At 38.9% G+C, this 15,544-nt stretch overlaps 2 protein-coding genes across 2 annotated transcripts; both read right to left on the reverse strand.

The window, feature by feature from the left end:
* Positions 1–3,656: 3,656 nt before the first annotated feature.
* LOC125201389 (threonine dehydratase 1 biosynthetic, chloroplastic) lies at positions 3,657–9,156 on the reverse strand. The gene is made up of 8 exons (XM_048099473.2): positions 8,676–9,156; positions 8,240–8,419; positions 7,671–8,147; positions 6,420–6,668; positions 6,259–6,332; positions 6,013–6,130; positions 4,312–4,446; positions 3,657–4,227 (listed from the first exon to the last, which is right to left on the reverse strand). Exons 1-8 carry the CDS (start codon positions 9,105–9,107, stop codon positions 4,087–4,089), a joined length of 1,806 nt encoding a protein of 601 aa, XP_047955430.1. The 5' UTR covers positions 9,108–9,156; the 3' UTR covers positions 3,657–4,086.
* Positions 9,157–9,958: 802 nt separating this feature from the next.
* LOC125201911 (polyadenylate-binding protein 7-like) lies at positions 9,959–14,399 on the reverse strand. Its single transcript, XM_048100207.2, has 10 exons — positions 13,871–14,399; positions 12,933–13,051; positions 12,625–12,818; positions 12,234–12,493; positions 12,030–12,136; positions 11,746–11,935; positions 10,983–11,269; positions 10,741–10,881; positions 10,501–10,632; positions 9,959–10,413 (listed from the first exon to the last, which is right to left on the reverse strand). Exons 1-10 carry the CDS (start codon positions 14,070–14,072, stop codon positions 10,213–10,215), a joined length of 1,833 nt encoding a protein of 610 aa, XP_047956164.1. The 5' UTR covers positions 14,073–14,399; the 3' UTR covers positions 9,959–10,212.
* Between the last annotated feature and the right edge of the window lie 1,145 nt (positions 14,400–15,544).

Raw genomic sequence — 15,544 nt, forward strand, 5'->3', positions numbered from 1 at the left:
TAGTCACTCTCTCTTTCTATCACGTTATTAGAGCATCCGCAATGGTCGGCTAGCGACCGGCTAGCCGATTCGTCGCGCTGGCCGATCGGCTAGCCGAACCATTCACCTCACATCATCATTTTACTCAAATAGGCTAGCCTAAGGCCAGCCACAGGCTAGCCGCAATAAAAATAATTCAAAAACAACTACATTTTACGCAATTAAATTTACGATAAATTACAGAATTAAATTTACGAAACATATACGGAAAAATGCATTCATTTCATTTAAATAAAAAAAGATACATAGACAAAAAAAAAGTATATAATAAAAAAAAACAGACTTCCACACACGAGCCCCGCATCTCTCTACTCCTCGTCGTCGTCCTCACCGCCGTTGCCGTTGCCACTCGGGACCTCCACATCGGTGCCATCTCAGCCCGCGCTTGAGCTCCCCCTCAGTGCCCTCGTGGCATCCAAATCCACATCCATGTTGTCGAGCATCGAGCGAAGAAACCTCTTCTCCGTGGGGTCAGTTGCGGCCCTCCACTCTTGGAAGACCTTGTACATTTGTTCCCGCGTTTTTTGACGCGAGAATAAGGTGTACGCGTGTGGGGGGGGTGCCGAGATGACCTCCTGGGGCGATAGGGGGGAGGATCCCCTCGCTGCCCGTTGCGCACGCTTTTGGCCAACCGGGCGAGGGCGACTAGCAAAGGATGGAGGGGTCGAAAACTCCTTAGCATCCGGGGGGAGGTCATGGGATTCGCCGCTGCTGCCGCTGTAATTGCCGGAATAGTTCAGCTTCTGCTTCTTCGCCCACCCAGCTTCGACCCTCGCCCGGAACTTCTCGGATTCCTTCAGCACCAGATAGCATTCCCAGAAGGTGAACTCCTTATAAGTCCCCTTCACGGGGAACTGACTCTCCGCTACCCTCCGGGCGTCCTCCTCGGTCTGCCCTCTAGTCATCATGCGGAGGGCGTTGGTGTACAACCCCAAAAATCGGCTGACCGCGGCCCTGATGCGTTCCCACCCCTTCCGGCACTTCTCCCCGTTGTAGGCTGTTCTAATCTTAGCCCACATGTTAACGATCCGTTGGTTGTTCGCAACCAGCGGATCGTCGCAAACCGACAACCACGCCTTGGCCAGGGCGACGTACTCATCCTTCGTCTACTTCCTCCGCGTGGGGGTGTCGTCAAGAGCCGGCCGCGACGACTCGCCAACCACCTTGCTCTTCCCCTTAGTCTTCTTCTTCTTCGGCGAGGCCCGACCCGCTAGAACGGGAGTGTCCGCCTCCCCAATATCGATCCCCAGCTCATGCAATGAGAAACAGTCATCCCCAGTGAACTCCGTCTCCACTGGGGTCGACGTGTGAGACGAAGCCGTCAAAAAATCAAGAGAGGGACGATAGACCGTGTCCTCCCCCCCCCCCGGTGACCCCTGCATCCCGTGATGCATACCGGGTTGCATCCCTCCCTGCCATACCGGCATCATCCTCATCATCTATTGCAGCATCTGCTGCTGCATTTAGGGCATACCTCCCCACCCCGGCGTTGCCTGCCCGCCGCTGGCCTGCCCCCCGCCCGGCATCCCCCACTGCATCCCATCCTGTGCTCTCGCCATCATCCCCAACAACTGTTGCCAAGGGACATTAAACCCTTGGCCCATCTGCCCGCTCATCTGCCTGCCCATCTGGCCCCATCCAGATCCCACGGGTACCGTGGGAGTCTGAGATCCGCTCGTCGCCGGACTGGACTCGTTGTTGTTGTCCATCGCTCGATGTTGCTCTTGTACAGAAATTTAGAGAGAGAGAAAACTCGTTAAAACAAGTGGTGCAAATGAAAATGAAACTAAAATCGCGTATATATAGTATTTCAAAAAAATTCAAAAATAAAAAATAAAAAACGGCGCTGGCCGATCACTCGCCGATCGGCACGCCACAATGGCGGCGAGCGCATCGGCCAGCGCCCACAAATCGACGTACGCTCACCTATTCTCTCGCCGAAAACACACTGGCCGATTCCAATGGTTCGGCTAGCCGACCGGCTAGCAACGCGAATCGGCTAGCCGATGGACTAGCCGCTATTGGAGATGCTCTAAGGGCTGATTTAGTAGAATGGGCTTGTCTATCAGTTTGAAATCATGTTAAATTATTTACTACTTTTGAATAGTTAAATTAACATTGATGAATGTTTGGTACATTAATTAAGTGAATCAGGTAACTTAACCTTTAGAAAATATTTAGAGCATCTCCAATGCAAATAGGCCAGCCATAGGCCAGCCACTCTCTTTCCCTGCCACGTCAGCAGCACTAAAAATCCACTTGTCACATCAGATTTAGGCTAGCCATAGGCCAGCCGCAATAAAAATAATTCAAAATATACTATATTTACGGAATTAAAATTACGATTAAATTACCGAATTAAATCTACGAGACATATACTGGAAAATTCATTAATTTTATTTAAATTAAAAAAATTACATTAACTAAAAATCAAAAAAATTACATAATAAAAAAAAATCCGAGCTTCCACACACGAGCCACCGCCCCACTCTACTCCTCACTAATTTATTAAAAAAATACATTAAAAATGTTAGTATGCCTTGAATCCGTTATAGTTTGCCGCTAGCCGAACGGGGGTCTCGCGTATGACATGTTTCTGTTTTAGGTCTTAATTTTGTATTGGGCTAGTTGTTGTTGTTGCTCTTGTACAGAAATTTAGAGATAGAGAAAATCGCGTTTATATAGTTTTTCAAAAAATTAAAAAAAGAATTAAAAAAGAATTAAAAAAAAGAATTAAAAAAAATTTAAAAAAAAGAATTAAAAAAAAATTAAAAAAATAGCGCTGGCCGATCAGCGCATCGGCCAGCCACACGCGATCGGCTAGCCCACGCCAGTTTTTTCGACGATTTGGCGCTAGCCTGCTCCAATGGTTCGGCTAGCCGACCGGCTAGCCACGTGAATTGGCTAGCCGGCATTGGAGATGCTCTTAGTAGTCTCCTGAACATGCAAAAGCTTGCATCAATAAACAGGGCAAATCCCTGTGTTATCAAAGCAACAACTATTTCAAACTCATTGAAATTGCTTTAAAAAGATTGGTTTTAAAGTACCTAAATGCTTATTTCATTTTAAGTTTTGGTATACTACTGGAGATGGTCTAATAACTTTAGTACGAGTAAAGCCTAAATGAATTTCTAGTAAAAAAAATTTATAGCTCATTACAAGGAGTAGTAAATACGAGTAAGAGCTATGAAATTTTTAATCTTTAATACTAAGATCTATGATATGTGCTAAATTAAATATATAAACAAGGTTTTTTAGCCTACTAGAATTTATTTCATTATACTAATTAAAGTTAGCTACAAACTTAAATTAATTTGTGATTACTAAAATCTTTAATACGAGAAATAATACATTCAAAGAAAATCCAGAATTTTCGTAATTTGAATTTGGACGTATAAATCAATATCAATTTCGACAGTAACTCAAATTAATACTCCAAATCCAAATTTCCTCGAGTACCAGTTAATTTGGAGTATTTTGTTAGACTTGTGAGTACATAAAATTGACTCAATTTTATCAAACAAAAGCCCAGTTGTAAAGTAATCCAAATCCAAATTTCCTCGAGTACCTAGCTAACGTAGACACAATTCTATCAAGGAAAGAGGAAAAAAACGGTCTTACATCTGCAAACACTCTCATGCAACATTATATAAAGTCGATAATATTCCAAGGTACCAAAATATGGAGTACAACGGTATAACCATGAAGAGGGGTCAGGAGCTGCCATATGGAGTAGTAATAAGGCTATCATCGTCTCAACCCAAAAAAATCAAACTAAATTATTTCAGTATCAAAGTTGCAATCACCAATCCACTGTGAGGCATTGTACCCACAGCAGAGTAAACCTCTTCCAAGGAACTTAAACCAAAATGGTTCTCATTTTACATATAACTTCTCTTACACGGAACATGGCTTCAAGCACGACGCTGCTGCATAGGCAAACCAAGAGTTCATACCTTTCCGAATTTGATCCAAAACTGACGATGGGCTCCCAGATAAAGCTGCATGAGCTCCAACGGATATATCACGGTGCAGTGTAATCTATATTTATTGCATTAAAATCTGGAATGCTTCATTAGCAGTTTCCACTGCATACTCGTACCCAAGACTGTTTGCACGATGGCGGAACTCCTCCATTTCTGTTCGAGCAACTTGGATGCCAACTAACACATTTGCACCAGTTTCTCCCTGGAGGTGCAGCAAAATGGTAAATTGACAGAATAAATATAAATGATGCTAGCATATATGAATAGATGATCTAGGGTATACAACCTGCCCACGGTAATGGAACAAACTTATATTCCAACGTGGACTTAAAGCATCCAAAAATTTCATCAAAGCACCAGGCCTCTCAGGGAAAATGAAACGGCATAGCACCTCATCTTTAACAGTTGATCTTCCACCCATCTGAAAATTATATATAAGAAATCATTATCAAGCACAAACAGAAACTCATATTCATGTCAAACATTGACGTGACAAGTTTTCAACCAAGAGATACTTAACACTGCCTCGGACAGTCAAGACTGCTCTAGCTTCAGGATCTAATTACTATTTTTATGTAAGAGTAGGACCAGAAAAGATTTTATAAGCCATTTATTTTCATCATTTATAAGAATTTAAACTAGAAAGAGGAAAATAAAATAAATAAAAACAAATGTCTTCCTAAAGAAAAATACTCTGTAGCTATCCTACTATTAGGCATTGAAAGTCTTATAAACACATACTGATTTTTCACATTCCTTCTACATGGATTTATAGACTTATCAAATACAAGGAATTCTCAATAAATATCAGATTAGCCTTTGAAATTCTTGTATGCAGAGAATCTATTACTGAGCAGCAATATGAGATGCCATAATAACATAGTAGTATTAGTTGGGACATCAAGTGTCTCAGCTTACTGGAGGTTCAGAATGTTTTAAATGGATTACAGTTGCATGAATATATCAACAATCACTTCTCTACCAAGTGCCCAATCTCAACTACGAATTGCATGGTTATGACACAAAAAAGAGTCATTCGCATCATCTTCATATCTAGTTTACTTGTACATTGTACAAATTTGGATCAAGAGTGTGGGTCACAGTTCAATTCCTCTTCAGCATGGGTGTTAGCAATTTTCCAATATGGAAAGAAAATAAATAAAATTTCATTACAGAGGCATTCTCCCATGTTATTCGTATCTTACAGATGAACTATGAAAGGTAGTAAAGGTGATACAATCACATGTTTAGAGACCACCTGAATTATACATTAATAGATTATATGCCCTATCTGATATAAGTACATCACTAATTTCCAGAAAGTAGCCACACTAGGATGCCCATGACATTTTACCGAAAGTTCTGCACATCCTAGACACTTAGGATGTTAGCTACAGATATGATAGAGTTCGAGACAATATTAGAAGAAATCATCAACTTTCTCCAAACAGAAAGCAATTATTTCTTTAAGCACATATCAGTAACCAAATACGGCACTATAATGAGGACTGTATCTTTTTTGTTGTATAATAAAAGTTCCCAACTCTAATAGTCAAATATCATGTGTCCTCCTAGCTGATGTTTTTTTGTTAAGTTAGCAGACTGCATCTATGCTAATGCTCGTGAATATGTCGACTTCTCATTAAGTTAAATAAAATAAGCATATCCATTTGAGTTAAATACAGTGCAAAGTTGTGCAGACAGGGCCAGACTTAATTACAGTTGAATATAGAAAGGAATTATCAAGGTCAGAAGATAACATGTGCAATCAGGCAAATCTCGAAGCACTATTGTAGCTTTATAAATTTTTTTATATAGAAATTCAATCGAATAACATCCGTCACTGTTGTTTTCAAATATGCCATCTTGCTGCAGCTCATAATTCATGAATGTAACTGAAGCTTGAGTCTAGCTCATTGTAAAAAACTTATCAACCTATCAAGGTCCAGCATTAATAATTAAAAGTTAAATAACAAGAAGCACATACCAAGTGTCTCAAATGATCCTTGACCAAGTCATTCTCTGTGAGATTTATGGTTTGTAGTTTAGCATATTCCATTCTCTGGATCATTGCTTGAAGTTCCGATTCAGTATGAAGGCCAACTCTGTTAAAAGAACATAATAGGAAATTAAGCATCTTATGAATTCATGATTGTAAAAATGCAAAATATTGCCACAAACAAACACAACTTATTGCTTGTCAAAATGAATACATATAAAATATGAATCTTGCCTGTATAGTACTAAAGCATGTCCTTTATCTGAATTATATCTGTATTTGAATTCAGTAATATTCATTGGTCCGACCTGCAAAGATCAGTACATAGTATTTGGATTTGAACTGCATCCTTGACATAATGAGAATGAGAAAAGTTGGGTAAACTAAAAACTCACTAGCTCACAGAATTCTTTAAAGCTTCCAGGCTCCTCTGTCATGTAAGTTGCAAGTACAGCTTCCCGTCGTCTACCTACATCTGCAAGTTCAGTTACCAATCTTAATCTATCAAAGTTCATATTAGCTCCACTGGTGATTGCTACTACATTTGCATCCTTCAGTCCATAGTACTTGCAGTAAGCTTCAGCTCCAGCTAAGGCAAGGGCACCTGCTGGTTCTAAAATGCTCCTTTTCTCCTCAAACATGTCCTGTAGGAAAGTCCACTTGTAAAAATAAGCAGCATGTTCACCCTTCACAGAATTGAGCCATAGCATTTTGAAGTAGAAACAAACAAGTATAAACAAACAAAATAACCAACCTAGTTGAGTTGGAAGCATAGTATGTATGACCAATAATTAAATACAAATATTTTGAGTTTAAAAAGTCATGAATCCCATTTAAAAGATAATAAATTTAAGCCAGTTCAGTTGGTATAGGAGATGTGAAGTTATTTATCTAAGAAATCTTGCAGGGTAATAATATGAAAAATATTAGTATGATGAAGCCCTGCTTTAATGCTGCTTTCATGCAAATACACTTCTAGAAGCTCATCTTAGAGATGCATCAAGTAGTGGCTTAAATGGGAGCAGATAGACATCCAAATATAAATATATGACAGTATAGTCATAACTAATAACCTGATATATAAATTGAATACAAAGTTGAGATTCATCCATGACCTAATTTGAGAAGCACATTCAACACGGTTAAGAGTTGGGATGAAAGAGCAGACATCTATCTCTCCCAACTTATGGTCCATCTAAAGATAAATTTATGCTCCACCAACAAGTGTAACGAAAGTAAAGAAAAATGGACCATGTTAACACTCGTGAACATAAGTAGTACGCATGTTGTTCTCTGACTGAGAAATAAAAAGGTACTCCAAGCAGGCGACAATGAGAAAAGGAAAGTAAAATAAGTATAAAACCATTGAAAAGGACCAGACCATGACTGACACAAAAACATATACTAACATATAACATATCCAGGGGCTTGACATTCCAAATCTCATAAAAATAGTTTTTGTAGTTTCTTGATAAACTTTGGCTTAAGGGATCACAAAAGCAAGATGTCAAGCTATATTTCTAGACCAAGATACTTAAAAGCATTATGCCGAATTTTCTGGAAAAATAAATGCAGTCAACAATAGCATGCTTTGAGAAGCTATGGATGATGGGAATAATATTGAAGAAATCAACTACACGGCTAACCTTAATTGAGGCACAAATTGCGTCACGACCAACAAGAACTACACCATCTATCAGCTCCCTGCATAATCGGAACGTCTCTTCACCAACTACTTTTACTGCTACTCCATCAGCAAAGCCTCCCACTTGGTCCAGCATTACACGTCGGTCATGGTGAAGTGATAATGCCATGGCATTTGCATCAAACGGTTCCACTCCGATAATTTTCACTTCTGGACGGACCCTTTTCACATAGGCAGCAATGCCAGCTATGAGCCCTCCACCACCAACAGGCACAAAAATAGCTTCTATTGGGCCCGTCATCTGCTTCACAATCTCCATTCCAACCGTTCCCTGCCCTATGATTACATCAGAGTGATCAAAAGGAGGTATAAATGAGAGGCCCTCCTCTACTGCTCTCTTTTTAGCATGAGACTGAGCTTCATCATAAGAGTCACCTAAGAGCACCACAGTGGCCCCAAGTCTTTCAACTGATTTCCACTACCAGTATCAATAAAAAAGGCTTCAAAAATGGTGATATTGCCTATTTTGGATAGTAAACAAAAACACGACATACATAAACAATGAATAACCTTAATCTCTGGAGTAGTTACAGGCATCACAATTACAGCATTGCATCCCAATCTCTGTGCAGATAATGCTACCCCTTGAGCATGATTTCCGGCTGAGGAACAAATCACCCCTCTTTCAAGCTGCTCTTTTGGAAGTTTAGCCATCATATTATAAGCACCTCGAAGCTTGAATGAGAAAACCTGCATCGTAGATCATATGCAGAGAACTTAGTCTTCATCAGTGCATTGCATTTAGAAAGGTTCTAGCATTTCACTGAAATCAATTGCAAAAAAATTGCATCAAACGAAAACCACGAAACTTTAAAATTATGATATTAATATCTTGAAAAGACTTGATAAGCCTTTCAGTTTCAGCTCAAACCTCAGGAATACTGAAATAGTACCAAAATTGGATGAATTGGAGATATAATCAAACACGATCATACAAAATACATACGGGCTGTAGATCCTCTCTCTTAAGCCAGATATTCGCTCCCCACCTCTCAGACAGCTTGGCCGCCAGCTGCAATGGAGACTCATACGCCACGTCATACACCTTGGACGCCAGAATGTTGGTGAGATACTCCATAGCAGTGAGCGTACCTTCCGTATCAGCACCATTACCCATATTCTCATTCTGCAGCAAAAAACCGCTCTCGTACTGGAGAGAAGCCGGGGAAACTCTCAACAGCGGCTCAGAAACGGGAGAGGGAGGAGCCCTTGGGGAAGATGGAAGAATCTCCGATCCCTGTTTTGACAGAGTGGCGCATATTGAGGGATTTCGGCGGGAGCAGGGGAGGCGGCCGGAGGATGTTCTGACGTGGTAGTTTGGGGAGAATTTGGAATAGTTGATGGGAGAGTTCGCGGTGGCGGAGCGCAGAGCTTCCATTTTAAGAGATGAGAAATGCGAATTGCCGTCTTCTTTAATTTTTATTTATAATTAAGGCTTTATGTTTGACCAGATTGAATTGTGGGTGCCCAATGGGAGGTCACAATTACTCATCACTCAATCTCGATTGTATTTGTTGCTGCAAATTTCATACATGCTTTCGACTTCTGCTTATGTGATCAACTGATCATGGTTATAATTAATATTAATTTTATAATCTCATTGTCAATGTTAATATTGTTACTCAATAGGCGTAGAGGGCCAAAATACAACGCTAGATACTACTACTCCCTCCATATTTTAGATCATTATTTGCTAGATACTACTACTCCCTCCATATTTTAGATCATTATTTTTTCTTTTAGTTTGTCCCATTTAAATTATTTAATCATTTTTCTACTCTTACCTTATCACACTCAATGTTAATGCTAATGCTACTGAGGTTACCCATTAAGCGTGGCGGCGCAATGCATTGCATCGCTAGTATATCTATCACAAGCTTGCATCTACTCACTAGACATCTATGTTTCCACCAATACCCAATAAACACGTTATGTGTTATTGTCTATTTATGAAGCCATGGTACAACTTAAATTAAAGCAAATTTTAATAGTTATAGAAGTATGCCTCTGCTTTAGCTTGAGGAGTACATTTTTAGGAATTGAGATTATTCGATCAATGTGGTGACAAATCAAATTGATTATGTTTACCCTACGAGAAATTGTATCTTAATTTCTTAAAGTTTACATTGTCGCAGGCACTTGTCAACCATGAATAATACAACTCAAAAAACCAGTTAACTAAACTCAAAATTACCTAAAAAAAATCGATTTTTTGTTAACACTAATAAATGGAGTATATTTCATGTTTGATTATAAATGGAAGTAAAGCATATCCTGCAGATGCAGAAATCAAATTTCTGTCAACTCTAATGAACATATTTCATGTTTGAATATAAGTCAATGCAATGCATATCCTGCAGATGCAGCATGAGTTTTCATGTAGACTGAATGTGATATGTCAAGGCATATAATAGGGTACGGTCACTACTAATTAAACTCAACGTCAAGAACTTGGAAAATATATGAAACGGAGTATTCATCCTTCAGTTGACAGCAACTCCGGCAGAAATGTAATTTGAACCCAGGGCGTCTGAATTGGGATCTTTGGCCTTATTAGATAATTTGAGCACCTGAACAGCCTCTTCAACCTTAGCGGCTAGTGACTCCGGTGTATCCAACAGAACTAGTAGTTCACTGTTGTCCATTTCCAGAAGCATGCCTGTTATCTTTGCTGCTAGATCAGGCTGCATTTGCAACATCATGTAAAAATTGTCACTATGGTAAATGTTAAATTTTAATGAGGAAAACTAGGAAGATTTTAACTCATTGACCTGATGATGAGCAACCAGAGGATAAAGACGCTCCCCAAGAATATGTTTCTGTTGCTCTGGAGGAGCTGCAGCGAGCACGCTACTTAACATTTCAGACCCCTTACCATCAGCTCCAGCTGATAACAAAATAGGCTGAACAAATATTCAAGATTAGGGTGAGTTGCACGCATGTGTTGAACAGCAGATGACTTGGATATGTTACATGGAAAGTACCAAAATGGGCATAATACTGAAACGCACCTGCTGATTGTTTGAATCTTTAGATGAAGCCAGAGAGTGAATTGGCCGTTGCAAATGTGATGGATATGTACGACCGGCAGCCTGTGGTAGAATATTCCCGTTCACCATTGCTCTTTGTCTTTGTCTAAAATTGTTGGGAGCCTTTAAGAAATAGAGAGAAGAGCTTATGTAAGAAATTATGCTAACCAGTATATGGACGAAGCTCGTATAGAAAAAACTACTAAGAAATCAGTGCTACTGACAAAGGTCATAGGATGAAGAACTGGTCTGGAAGGATTTGGAATGCCATTAGCCCTCCATCCTGGCCTGATTCCTTGCTGCTGATACATCACACTAGGCTGTGCAGGCATCTGTGGAACAACTCCAGGGGCTGGATAATATAGATGAGAGTATCCTCCCTGAATAACAGGTGACGGTGGTCCTGATAACCCCGCCATATGTTGAGCATATATAACTTGCAACTGCACTTGTCTTTCCTCTTTTCTTTGAGCAATTGCTACATATAATGGCTTCCTTCGCAAAATCAACCCTGTAATACATGCACAACTAAGAACTTCAGCATCACGATATTAGTATGCTAAGTGGAATTATAATGCAGCAAGTGCTCTGAAACATATTTTGCTTCATATAGGAAAATTACCTCCCCACACACTTTGATGCATCGAAAATAAAGTTAATAATATGCATTCATGCACATCCATTTCAGTGTATAGAATGGAATGTGATAAGATATGCTTGGTGGGGTTGCTTATGCATGCCATTTAAACCATACTACATATAACAAGAACAAGCAGCCTTGTCATTCCATAATGAGCCTCATGAACCCAATACTTTTCATTCACTATTTTAGAATGCTTCTAACAAAATTTTGTCAGTATCCCCATCAGAAATTTGAGCAAAGAACAAGAGATAACAAGTGCAAATATGATTGTGCCTCATGAACCCAATACGTCTAAAAAAATTCAAATGTTGTTTTATAAATATTAGTAGAAGTAAAAAACCCACCATGGAAAGTATACACAGCTTTATTTGCCTCCTCGGGTGTTGAGAAGCAAACAAATCCATACCCTCTGCTTAATCCTTTATCATCTCTCATTATCTTTGCAGAGGTAATCGTGCCACACTGACTAAAATGCAATCGTAGCTCATCATCAGAAATTTCATCATCAATATTCTTTACATACACATTCGAAGCCTGCAATCAGTAGATTTAAGGAATATCATATTCATGTAAAAAAATACTACTGTATTACAAAATGACTGTACATATAAATTAACTCCTGTGGGACCTGGTATTTCAGGATCTGTTCCTTCCTTTTCTCCTCAAACTGGCGGCGTAACATTTCCTCGCGTTCAGATTTTTTTTGTGCCCGGGCAACATATAAAACCTTTGACCCTGTTGAATGAATGGATTATACCACAAATTTTTTAACACAGTTATGTGGCATAATCTTACTACAAAATTTTATTATAGTACTTTATAACCATCGTACCAAGTTGTGATCCATTCAAAGCTTCTACTGCAGATTTGGCATTTTCTGCTTTGTCAAAATTAACAAACCCAAAGCCTCTTGATGCACCATTCTCATCTCTTGAGATGATTAAGCTCGCAATTTTTCCAAATTGAGAGAATTTTTCCTCAAGAACTTCCTCAGATATTTCTGTATCTAGATTCTTCACATACAGGTTTGTGTACTTCACCTCTTGACAAGGAAGAGTTCGCTCACTTTTTTTGACAAATTTAGATACAAACCTATGGAAAAAACCTTTGTCAGTGAAAAGATGTAAAATATGGAGAAGATAAATTATCTCTCGCATCAAATCAAAGAAAAAATGCACAATGAGAAACAAGAAGCGAGGCAAAACAAGGAGAATATGCCATACATCTGTTTTCCTCCATCAGCTAAGCCATTGAGCTTCTCGATGGCTGCTTTTGCAGAGGCTTCAGACTCAAACTGGACAAAGCCATATCCTCTGCTCTTCCCATCATCAGAAGTCACTACTTTACAAGATAATACATCACCAAAAGTCTGAAACATTTCTTGAAGCTTAACGCTATCTATTGAGTCGCTCAAATTCTACAATGAAAACAAAGAGGTAAACTGTTCTGTTCAGATAAGTGGATCATGAACCAATTAGGATATTCCAAGAAATAGTACTCCATATTAAATAAAATAGAATTTCAGAGTTACCTTGACAAAAACATTTCCAACTCCACTTCTTCGTCCATCCGGGTCGCGACGTGACCACATAACTCTTATCACTTTTCCATTCAATGTGGAATGGTTTTTCAACTCAATGGCACGAATGGCTACAGAAAAGCAAGGGGTTAAAGAGTATATCATTAGGAGCAAGTAATTATGGCAAATTACTAATTGTAGAATCATGTGAGTTAAGTCGATGGCACCACAATTTTTTTGGTCAAGAACCACCAACTTATAAGTTCCAAAATATACAAGTATTCAGGAATAATCAGACCGAGAATCAGACTCCCACATAAAGTGAGCCTTAAATACTCTCCACACAAGAGGAGTTTGAATTTATTATACATGCAGATAGAGACTAAAATCTCAATGAGTTGTGTAATAAGAGAATGACGCACATTCCATTCCCAAATGATCCAGGCTGAGGAAGGGTTCAAACCCACATGGACTTCAAAATATTGAGTAAAACTTAAATAACTATGTTGTGACAGGAATCCTTGCAGCCAGGTGACTTTGGCTGATTTAAATGAACACAATTAGCTATCCCCAAATAATTTGATGATATGCATACAATTCAGCAAAAGAAGTGGTGCAGCATTGTGCCTCCCTGTGAAGCCGATACGATTATCATAACCACATTGGATCAGGATCCATTAGGCAACAAAATTATCAAATATATCATTTAATCTATGTTCGTACATGCATCAATTATATCTAACCTCTCTAATCATGAAAATGTACCAATAATACTAGAGTCAAACGGATACACAAACAACAATTATTCAACACAAACAGCTCCAATCACGAACCAACGCAGTCACAACACATCCCAATCCAATCCTCCACACCACGCACCCCTTCAATTTACACAATACAGCCACACACACATACAGAAGGAAAATAAATGTGAATAAAAAAAGAATTACCGTCTTGAGGCGAAACAAGGTTGACGTATCCATAACAGAGGGAGCGGCCGGTGGAGGAATTGAGGCAGACACGGACGGAGGTCAGGGAATTGAACTCTTTGAAAGCCTCGAGCAAAACAGCATCGTTGACGTCGGGATGCAAGTCTCCGACGTAGAGAGACGCCGGCGTGGCCGGAACTGCCGATTCCAACGCCATTGACATTTCGATGACCAAGAGCAAGGAGGAACGATCTGCTCCGTTTGTGGATCAAAAATTGGAGGCGGAATATGAGAGAATTGTGTGGTATTAGGTTGGGAGTTACGATGGATTGCAGATTTGGAAATCACATAACGCAGGAGATTTTATTTTCCAAAAATGAAAATGGAAAAAGGATGGTAATTGAGGATGAAAATACAGAGTAGGAGGTGTGTTGAGGGTAAATTGCATGGACGCGGGAGTTTTGTGCCGTTTCGCTCAAGGGGTGCCGTAAACAGCGTCGCTACTCTCCGCACCGGCGCGTTGTTTCACTTTCCCCGTTGTTTCTATTGATTCCAATATTTCATATTTTTACGAAGAAAATGGGTTGATTATATTTGTAATATTGGAAGGAATGAGATTCAATTTAGATTCAATTAAATTGTTATCCTACCAACGGGTCGCACCACGGTTGGCAGCGCGGAGATGTGGTGACCATGAGGTCACGAAGACTTCTGGCCTTAATCTGCAAGCCCGGTAGAGTAGGATTAATCGGATTCCGCCAAAAGACAAGTTCAGTACACCTGTAGCTTAAGAAAAAAAATTATTATCCGATTGTCTTAATAATAGGGGAGTCGGGATTCACATCACATACACAACACAACTTTTAATACTTGTATCGATTTTATTTTAATTTTTTCAACTTGTAATTTTATTTTATTAATTTCAGTTCGTATCGATTTCATTGTGACATGACACTTTAAAAGATACCCAAGTATAAAATAAGTTATATTCATAAATCTTCATGTTAATTATTTGAAACTGAGTTATTAAAAGTTTCAAAAATTGGGGTAAAGTTGAAAATCTTGGGATCGAATTGATTCAATGACTAAATATTGATGACAAATTCAATAAATTTGTAAAATTATTAAATGATATTCACTCGTATGTCATTAAATGTCTTGTACTGTTATATAGTCTAAGAATGTACATAATTCAAGATATTATTTTACTTTTATTATTCTTGGCAAATTGATTCAACATCCCCACAAACGTATTTTGCTGATATTTGTAAAATTGATACTTCGTGGTCCCCTAAAAATAGAAAGTTTAGAGAAATTGTGAAATTAGTAAAGTGTGAATAAGTGTCAGTGGATAATGAGATCCGCCTTATTACTAGTATAATAAGTGGTAAAAAAGTTTCCAACAAATAAAAAATGAACTAATTTTGTGGGATAAACTAAAATGTTAAAAGGAAACTATTGTTCAGGGACAGAAAGTTTGTCTCATTTTACCATTTTAGTTCGTTCCACAAAGTTTTTTCCAATTAAAATCTTTCTAAAAGTGGACAATAAATACATCCCTGAATCTCCTCAATATACACACCTCAATTTTAATACAAAGTCCAACAATTTCTTAAAACTTGCACCAAGTCAAATTTTGTGGAACGGAGAGAGTAATATTTACACTATACTAACTTTTTCCGCCCATTTAAATTT

Source organism: Salvia hispanica, chromosome 2 (assembly GCF_029641045.1).
Source record: "Salvia hispanica isolate PSC_SH4W2 chromosome 2, Shi_PSC_v1, whole genome shotgun sequence".
NCBI lineage: Eukaryota > Viridiplantae > Streptophyta > Magnoliopsida > Lamiales > Lamiaceae > Salvia > Salvia hispanica.

Coding starts and splice junctions, on each gene's coding strand:
- LOC125201389 (XM_048099473.2), bottom strand. CDS start 9,107: ATGGAAGCTCTGCGCTCCGCCACCGCGAACTCTCCCATCAACTATTCC. Junction 6,333..6,419: donor TTAAAGAATTCTGTGAGCTA/GTGAGTTTTTAG, acceptor TGATCTTTGCAG/GTCGGACCAATGAATATTAC. Junction 4,228..4,311: donor TGTTCCATTACCGTGGGCAG/GTTGTATACCCT, acceptor CTGCACCTCCAG/GGAGAAACTGGTGCAAATGT.
- LOC125201911 (XM_048100207.2), bottom strand. CDS start 14,072: ATGTCAATGGCGTTGGAATCGGCAGTTCCGGCCACGCCGGCGTCTCTC. Junction 11,270..11,745: donor AGCTGTGTATACTTTCCATG/GTGGGTTTTTTA, acceptor CATGTATTACAG/GGTTGATTTTGCGAAGGAAG. Junction 10,882..10,982: donor TTCTTCATCCTATGACCTTT/GTCAGTAGCACT, acceptor TATTTCTTAAAG/GCTCCCAACAATTTTAGACA.